This window comes from Oryzias melastigma, linkage group LG13, assembly GCF_002922805.2.
Source record: "Oryzias melastigma strain HK-1 linkage group LG13, ASM292280v2, whole genome shotgun sequence".
NCBI classification, from domain to species: domain Eukaryota; kingdom Metazoa; phylum Chordata; class Actinopteri; order Beloniformes; family Adrianichthyidae; genus Oryzias; species Oryzias melastigma.
Window position 1 is genome coordinate 32,028,510 of NC_050524.1, and position 9,577 is coordinate 32,038,086.

The 9,577-nt window shown below is 40.6% G+C and overlaps 2 protein-coding genes across 10 annotated transcripts in view; both read left to right on the forward strand.

Moving 5' to 3' along the window:
* LOC112149246 (GRIP and coiled-coil domain-containing protein 2-like) overlaps nt 1–9,577 on the forward strand; it is a 523,867-nt gene that overhangs the window by 354,176 nt on the left and 160,114 nt on the right. The window lies entirely within an intron of this gene.
* Nucleotides 1–9,577, forward strand: part of kirrel3b (kirre like nephrin family adhesion molecule 3b) — a 216,365-nt gene that overhangs the window by 120,660 nt on the left and 86,128 nt on the right. For all 9 annotated transcript variants that reach the window (XM_024276839.2, XM_024276840.2, XM_024276844.2 and 6 more), the window contains exon 3: nt 4,792–4,941. In XM_024276839.2, coding sequence (XP_024132607.1) covers nt 4,792–4,941 — 150 coding nt within the window. The remainder of the gene's footprint in view (nt 1–4,791; nt 4,942–9,577) is intronic.

Sequence of the window (9,577 nt, forward strand, 5' to 3'; positions counted from 1 at the left end):
ATAAAGTGGTGTTTTTTACATTTTCAACACAAAAAGCACAATTTTTTGCAAGTCTTACACTGTGCTTTACAAATTGTGCAAAGTTTTAGAGGAAATGTGTTTGACACTAACCCAAAACTGTGTATTTGACATGGTTTAACCTTATTTAGACATCCCTGACCTTAACCTCGACGGTCATAAAGGTTAAAAAGTAAAAGTAACTGGAAAAAACTTTGCAGCTGCAAACAGAGTGACACTTAATTTACACCCACGCAACATCAGAAGTCTTTTAAAATTTGGAGGCAGTTTTCAATTTTTTGAAATGGTGAAGAACTTCACAGTTTAATCCTGTCTGGCTATTTAAAGACCTGCTTAGATGAAAATCGGATGTTTTTAACATGTACTTGTGGCATTTTTGTGACGAAAATACAACTTCATCTGACAGTAATCCTACCCAAAAAGTGTTAAGAATTGCAGAACAACTTTATTATTATAATTATTGAAAACTATGCATACTTTTACTATTATTATTATCACGTGTATCATTAAAAGGGAAAAACCGTAACCATAGGGGTTGCCAGTTAAAATAAGGTTTTTTTTAGTCTTTAATCTCCCACAGGTATCTTCAGTAAAAAATCTTATATCCGTTTTTTACCCATTTTGGTCCATAAAAAGTATTTATTTTACATTTTTAAGGTTTACGTTCTGGTTGTTGGCCAACATCTGCAGGTTGTTGGAAGTTGGCTGGATTCATTTCAGTGGCAGTACCTTCCTTTGGATGTGATAATCTGAGATTTGCTGACGGATGCAGTCCATCTTGTGGCTTGTCTGCCGGAAAAGTCTGCTGACTGAGCAGATCCTAGTTTTGACACCTACAGGGATTATTTTAAATTTGTTGAAGGTATTTAAAGTACAACACTGAATCTGTTTAACACAGCTGTTGTGCTGCCGCACTGGGATGATGGAACATCATGTGATTGTTTTGTATTGTCAAAAACATGCAGTGTTTTTAGCTCTATTATTATAGATTTCTAAAAAATAAAAAAAGTGTTCAAAATCTAAAATAGTACGTGTTTCTGATATTTTTTTTTTTCTTTTTTGGTCACCGTGCAAATCAGTTTATTTTGGTTAAGTGGCCACTCAGAGGCAGAATATGGAGTCAAGGTCCACCTGACTCATAAAAATAAGCAACTGTTCTATTTTTTTTTGCAATCTCTGCTAACTCTTCTTTCTAAAACATTATCAAAGTGCATCTCCAGCTCTGCAGACATCTGGCTGCAATCACAATCTCTCCCCTCCTATTACCGTCAGTGATGGAGGCTAAACCGAGGCGCTTGATTCTGACTTGAGCTTTTCAGTTATGAAAATATTTGACACAAATAGGAGAGAGGACGCCAGGCAAAGAAAAACAGACGAGACAGATTAGGTGCCCTCCCCTCTCCCCCAATACGGTGATGCCAGACACATGTGACAAAGATTAATTCATTGCAGAGGGATGAGTCGACGGATGAATGAGTGTAACCACCTTGATGTAAGACCCAGCCGTCTGATGCACACACACACACAGCGGCACACATCCTTCCATTTCTCCGAAGCTGTGTTTCTGTGAGGACATTTTGGCTGCAAAACCCAGCCAGGCCTTAAATTGAATGAAGGAGGTAACTTTTAACTGAATAAGTGATTAAGTACAAACTCTCTGAGTCCTAGCATTGTCTGTGCCTGTCTTTGGAGCAGTTTAAGCAGCGCTCAAACTGAATTCATACTGCATTGTGGTTGTTTTTGGGTTTGTCTCCATCGTTTTTGTGTCAATCCTGTCATGCTGCTGCTACATGGTGCACTTTTTAGCAGCTTTGATAAAGGATTCTGGCACAATTTCAGGCCCCACAGCTGATCATCGAAAAAAGCAAACAGAAAAAAATGAAAATCACAATGGGAAAAACAATACATCCTTTCCACAATACAATGAGTGATTAACAATTTTCACTTTCAAGAGAAGAGGATTCCTGCCCACAGCAGTAACTTCATTTATTGATTGGATTTTGTATTTTTTTTTCCTATCAATAAGAGAAAAGCACAATTGACAATGGAGCAGGGGTCCCTGAACCTTTTCTTGTGAGGGACACATAAGTCTTCACAGATGTGGACAAGAGGTCAGTTTGTAGGCTAATAGAAAAAGTGTTGATAGCAGTTCTATCTGCAATAGATGCTAACAGTGCTTTCTGTTAGGCCGGGCCAAATGTGGATATGGGCCGGATCCGGCCCGAGGGCCGTAGTTTGGGGACCCTTACTGTGTGATATTCATAAAACAAATCATCAAAATTGTCTTATTTGTTTCTAGAATTTTCTTCTCCGGATTACTGAGTAGGTTCTTATTTTTTCCAATAAATTTGGTTATTGATGGATTTTCAGCTGTTCTGGACTTTAGCGAGAGGTAATCATTTTAAACAATGTCAGCTTCACATGACAAATATTCATTTGCAATAATATTATGATAAAGTGCGACAGTCAATGAAAAAATGTAAATAGGTCCTGTTCCAAACACATCATTAAGTATCAAGCTGCGTCCATGTGACGGTATCAGGGGGTTTTCTGTTTGCGTTGTGATCGGGCTGCAGATCTTGATAAATAGCTGTTTCAGTTTCAGCACATTTAATGTGCTCTTAGCTTGGAAAAGCTGTGGGAATGCAGTCACACAGTCAAATGACAACACGGGCTTTGCACCAAGTTGCCATCAGCGCCAGCACACAGCCACGCATGCAGTTACCCAGGGAGATGAGCTCAACCACATGTTGTTGGAAAGCTCATTATTAGCTTTGAGAAAGAGTTCCTGGTTTCTTTCCTGATGTGGCTTTGGTGATAAATGCGATGGTTATTAAAATGATATTAAAGGGAGGCAGTGTGTAGGCCGGCGCATGGTGCGTGTGCAAGTGTAATGTAATTTTTCAACAGTGGACTCAGTGAGTGCATGAGCGCACAAGTTAATTTATAAATGCGTACTCCCAGCTTCCATCAAAAGAAAATCAGTTGAAGGCAAAAAAAAAATTAAAGCTCCAATTTACCATCTAAATTAAAATGGACTTTTTGAAAGACTTCAATCCTTCATATCTTTGTGTTTTATTTACATTAACGGTAACTTGATTTGAATACGTAGAAAAAAAACCCAAAATGTTATAATTGTAAGATGAATGCTCGCGTTCCAAATCCATCCGTTCGCTCATTTTATTAAGTGAAAAAGTGCATTCAGCAGGAAAAAGGGTTTCCCACTTACAATACATGGGTTCACGTTACCACTCAGGATATTAAGTGAAAAAAAGGCAGAAAGAGCTGTGAGCAAAACTGTCTCCAAGTGTGAGTGAGAGAGCAACACTTAAACCTTTGTTGCAGTTTGTGCTCTCAGAACAGCCTGTGAGTGTCTTGGTGAATACATGTCAGCGTGCGCACGCTCCAGCTCAAAGGCACGCGGAGCGTTTCCAAATACACACCGCTCGGTACTTTCCGCTGCGACCATCACAATAAAGGGTACCAAAGGTTCCCAACCAGCACAGGCTGCACGTTCCTCGACTGTCACCGTACCCCGACGCCATTAACGCACCTCTAATGGAGTGTTTTTGTTCCCCAACGCTCAGTTGAGCAGTGAAGTTAATAGCAGTTGCACAGTTGGAATACATGGGTGTAAGCTTGAGCTAATGTATGCTGCTATTGGAGTGTTGGCGGATAAGGCTGTGATATCTGCTGTGGTGTGTGTTGGCCCAGCCCATCTGTGCGGTGACATCTTTCATAAGTGAACCAAGCTGAGCTAAGACGCCTGTCTCTTAGCCAGTATTTTAACCTGATTTCTGCACTCTGGTACACGTCTCTTTGTCATGAATACTTAAAGAATGAAGATGGTGTTTTTAACATGTTCTTGTGGCATTTTGCTGATGAAAAATGATGCATTTCTGTGCATTTCTTCAATCAAGTCATTGGGATTCATGAGCAGACAAAAAATAACCTTTAGAAAAGATTATAGCAGTGATCCATGTGCTACAAAGTCATTGAAATGTGAATGAATGAATGAAATGGTTTATTTCAAGCAATCAGGTAGATCGCTTGAAAGGGAGTGGAAGGAAGCGAACTTATATAATCCCACCCCAGCTCGACCATACCATTTTCTCTACATGATTATCAATATCCGGTTCAGGACTTAATATCTAATATCTAAACTCTGCAATAATAAATTCAGGTTATAAAGGATAGTTTGGCATCATGCAGAAGAACTGGGGTTATATTAGCCTGAATGTCCGCGAGTGCAATTTTGAGCTCCGTCAAATCGGCTTCAAAGTTTTTCTTCGGTGCCATGTTGAAAAGCTGGAGGCACACGTTTGCTCGTGACCCGGAACCAGATGTGTGGGATCAATTGTAGAAAACTAGATCCATGTACGTCTTCGTTTTCCTCGTCTGTTCTGGTATCTGGCTCAAAACTGAAAGGCAGGACAGCTCCAGTATTGTTAATTATTTTTGTTCCACCAGTAATGTTGATTGGGGTTGTGACAGGCTGTAAGCTAGAGGGAGAGTGTGTAATCTAGAAAATTACAGGATTTTGGATTTGGGCTAAAAACAGTAAAAAAATAAAAATAAAAATAAAAACGCTGGGAACGCATTTTCCCACTCTGTAGCTCATCTGATTTTTTTAACAAGTATTTTGGGCACTAATGTTAGCATTCAAATGGCGGAAGACATGACAGCCTCCTCTGCTCTTTTCTTGTTTGCACTGACAATAAAAAAGTGTTCACATTTAACTGAACTTTTTTCTCCTTTTCTTGTGTTCCTCAGGGGTGAGGGCCATGTTTTCCCAACAGCCTCAGGATCTGGTGGTTGTGGCGGGCCAGCCTGTAACCTTACCATGCTCAATCCCCGGATATCACGGCATCCTCCTGTGGATCAAGGATGGGCTTGCACTGGGAGTGGGCAGAGACCTGTCTGGTATGAACCGTCTTTAATACTTTTGACACTGTAAAAACAGGCCACCTTTAGAAATAAGTAAAACATTCCTAAAATAAAATAAATACATTTGAATAATCACAGCAATCTGCCAATGGGGTAAAAGGAATGGTCTTACCAAGAATTCTCATTCAACAAAAAAAAAATATATATATATATATAGTCACATAAACATGTTTTCTGAAACTAAGATTATTTTACAAACACCTGTACTGGTTCATTTCTGGCCTCCATGTTCAAAATTCTCCCATATACTCGTCACTACACAAGTTTCCATGACCGTTCTTAGCCTCTAAAACGTGCACTCATTAAATGTGTGTTGAAAGTTTTCCCATGTCAAGATTTGACCAATCAAGGACTTGAATTGGGGACGGACCTAAGGATGTTGTCTCTTTTCATTCTCAGAAGTGCCAACCGTTGAAAGTTGACCATGGAGGAAAGTTGCAGTTTGTGTCCAACAAACAGATTTGTGCCGCTTTGACATTTCGCACCAAGCCTCTTCCATGTAGGTGGCGAACATGCAATAGTAAACAGTAGAAAATGAAAAAAACCCTCCCTGTTTGTCCAGTATAAACACCATATGCTGAAAGCACATTCAAGAATGTGCGTTTAGCTCAGGAGTGCCCAAATTTTTTCACTCAAAGGGCCAGAATCTATCCCAGTCCGTGGGCCAAATACAAGATTTTTGTGCATGTCATGAAATAAAAAGAGAAAATAAAGAATATGTTTAGATTTACTTATTTTGATTCTGTATTCATTAAGGTAAGTTACATTAGTAATAACAAAAAGTAAGTAACATTTGTCTTATAAACCTTTAACGGCAAGGCCTCACTGGCTATTTTTAATCAAAAAACAAGAACAATCTAAACAAACTTTCTTCCAATCAAAACAGCAAACTGGGATCCTAATGAGAGAAGTGGAGCTATTCTTTTGACCCGATCTGTTTGCTGTTGTCGCTTCATCTTGGCTAGCTGAAAAAGGCCGCTAAAACCATTGGAAGTGACCGTGAAGGTTCTTGGGAATTTCTAACACCAAAAAAAAGCCCAGGACTGACTCACTTGTGGGTTGTTTCGCCTATAGCTACAGTCAAAGAACGTGCCAACACCGCCACCCGGAGGCCGAAAGTATATTACACCCGTGGAGTTTTGAAACACCATAGAGAATCAATAGAAAATTGGTAAGGGGTTTTAACTAAACACTCCGTGACTTCCGCAGCCACGATTTGGCAGGCAAAAGCATAACCTTTCCTGGGCGCAATTTTGCCTGCGGGCCCCACTTTGTGCAACCAGGGTTTAGCTCATTCTTGAGTGTGTGTCACATCACACTTGCTAAAGACACAAATTTAGTACATTTTTTTTTTCTTGAAACAAGTATCTGTCAGGAGTCAGTGCTCTGTCTCCCCTTCTGGTCACCAGCAGGAGCCATCTCCAGAGTACTGACTGCACTACATCTCCCAGCAACCCCAGCACACAGTTCTATGCTGCTCAACTGTCTCTCATTTTATCAATAACCCACAGGACACTTGAGCCTCACTCAGTGGGAAGTATTGTTTGTCCCACTCAGCGCGCATACCGAGCATTTCTATCTGGACCTGATCTACTGTGTACCTGACCCTGCTCTTTCTCTGATTGCCTGCCACCTGCCCTGACCCTCGCCTGGACTCTGACATCGCTAGTCTCTTCTTGGATGATCCCATCTTGTGATTGATCCCTGCCTGCCTGACCCTGATTTAGCTTTGTGGACTTTTAGCTGAGCTTAGTTCCTGTCTGAACCAATAAACCTGATGCACTTTGAACCAGCTGTCTGCCTGTTTGTGACAGAATCTTTTTCCTTTCTCTGGATTACATTTTTTGCAATGTACTGCATTTCCCTTTCACCTTTTGCAGCTTTTCTCTGAGCTACAATAGATGGCTTGTGTGTGGCAGCCGGCAACCCCCCTGTCAAACCCATGATCTCACTGACGGATGAAACAGGTCCTCCAGTCATATGTAACAGAGATTAATTCCATCTCCAGTGTGCTAATTATGTTTCAAACTAATCAAAAATGAATCTCCATCTGTGTTATATGCAGAGCTAGAACTCTGATGCTTTCTGTTTGGCAAAGCAAACCCCACTGAAATGTGAAACCAGTGGTTTTCTCGCTTTGTGGTGCTTCAGGCTGCTAAATGGCATTTTGAAAAGTAGCTGGCCTCCACCTAATTACACAGCACCTCGTACATAATTGTGTTAATTGTTTGATTTGAAGTAAAGTGACTACTGCACTGTCATTTAGTAGCCTGTTGCTCCTCCAATTGTGGGTTCATGCATATTCATGGCTGCGCTGAAGGAAATGTGTCACTCCACTAAGTAGGCATATCCTCAGAGGCGCTGATAGGAAAATCTATAAAAAGGATGCATAGGGTTGCAGTAATCATTGCATTTCAGCCCTGAAAATGGCCCATTTGAATAGTTACTGAGCAACCACGCAGAGCAACACATTACTTTGTTTAGAATAGTTTTTCTCTGTATTTTCTCCCATACACACTGATTACAGATGTGTAAAAGAAAGTTTAATCAATTTGGATATTTTTTAATGTGAAGAAATGCTTTCTAGTCTCTGACCTTTAGCAAACATTTCCCTGTCCTAGATCTAGTCTGTAATTAAATCTCAGTGGCTGACAGAGCTCCAGTAAAGCCATCCTGCTCTCTCTTCAGGTACTTACCCGGCCCGGGGGATCTCGGGAGGGAGCTGTAAACAATTGTCTTGCAGCCTCCGTGTCTCCTTTTAAGGAAGAGGAGGCAGACAAGAGAACTTATTATTGCTTAAGAAAGAATGAAAGAGAGGGAAAGAGGTCACCATTTTTATTTAGACGGAGAGCCGAGAAAAGACATTTATCCTGCTCCCTGTTTTTATTGATTTATCAACACAACATGATCCCGTTAATGTTTTGGGTAGGTCAGAGAAAGTAGAATAGAAGGAGAAACTGATAAGTAGCTACACTTGGAGTGAACAAGAGTAGATCACTGTTTACATCACACTGCCGAACACCTTAAAAGTCTTGTACAGCGTGGAGCATTCCTGCTCCTCTCTCCTGCCATTCTCTTCTCCAGGAGAGGTGGAGTGTTGAAAAAGGGGGGATTTAGAAGAAGATGAATAGCCGCCTCCTTGGAGAGGAGGCTGTGTGCCTTATTGAGACAGATAACACTTTTTTTCAAAATAAAGCACTGCACAGCTGTCCTTTCTTATCACGCCCGCCGACCGAAAACACGTAACGCAGGCAGCGGTAAAAGACTGATGGCGCATCAGTACGAGATGTACACAATGAAAGGAAAGTGGCAGCTGTATACATAAAGCGTGTGACGAATCAAATGTCGCATGGAGCATTTCAATAATATAGGTCTGCTCTGCTATTCATAGAAAGAAGCTGCGTTGGCAGCGTGCTCCGCCTGGGACCTGTTTCCATTCACGGGAGCAGTGATTAAACCGAGAGAACTCTTTCACCATTCAGAGCGAGAAATCACAGCACAAAAGCCAATGATTCCTATCTGTCTCTGAATTTCCTCTTCATTCCCTTTTGTAACATGCTTTTCCACTCTAATTAAAGAAAAGTGAAGTAGCCCTGCAGCGTCTCAACATACCAAGACTGAAGATGCATGATGGGAAGGGTATCCACGAGCATAGGACAATGGAGACAAAATAAGTCGCAAATAAAAGTGGTTGAGAGTTAAAGGTGGATATGTACGGTGGCCCTGAAGGGTCACAACAAGACACTTTAGGTTCACCACACAACACATTAAGTTCACAACACCAAAAATTAGGTTCACAACATATTAAGGTCACAACACAAAACATTATTTTAAAAACAAAACACATTAGGGTCACTACACTTTTAAGTTCACATCACAACAATTTAGAGTCACAAAAAAACACTTTAGGGTCACAACACATCATGGTCATAACATTTCAAGTTCACAACACAACACTAAGTTCGCAACACTTTAGGATCACAAGACTTTAAGTTTACAAAACTTTAAGGTCACAACACAACATGACCCATGTTTTGACCCTTAAGTGTTGTGAACTTAAAGTGTTGTGTTGTGACCTTCATGTGTTGTGACCCAAATGTGTAATCTTGTGACTTTAATGTGTTCTGAATGTAAAGTGCTACGACCCTAATGTGTTGTGAACTTAAACTGTTGTGAACTTAATGTGTTGTTTGTAAACTTAATGTGTTGTGTTGTAAACTTAAAATATTGTTTTGGGAACTTCAAGTATTGTGTTATTATCCAATGTGTTGTGTTGTGAACTTGAAGTGTTGTGAAATATAAGGGTTGTGTGGTGAACCTAATGTGTTGTTACTAGGAATACTGCAATACAGTTTGCTTACGGTACGATAAATACCTCGACATGACCATCACAGTACAATATGAGAATCACTGTTTGGTACATACCTCAATATGAGCGTCACGGTACGATACATCACGGTTCGATACGTACCTCGATATGAGCATCACGGTACGATACGTGCCTCGATATGAGCGTCACGGTACGATACGTACCTCGATATGAGCATCACGGTTCGATACGTACCTTGATATGAGCGTCACGGTACGATACGTACCTCAATATGAGCGTCAC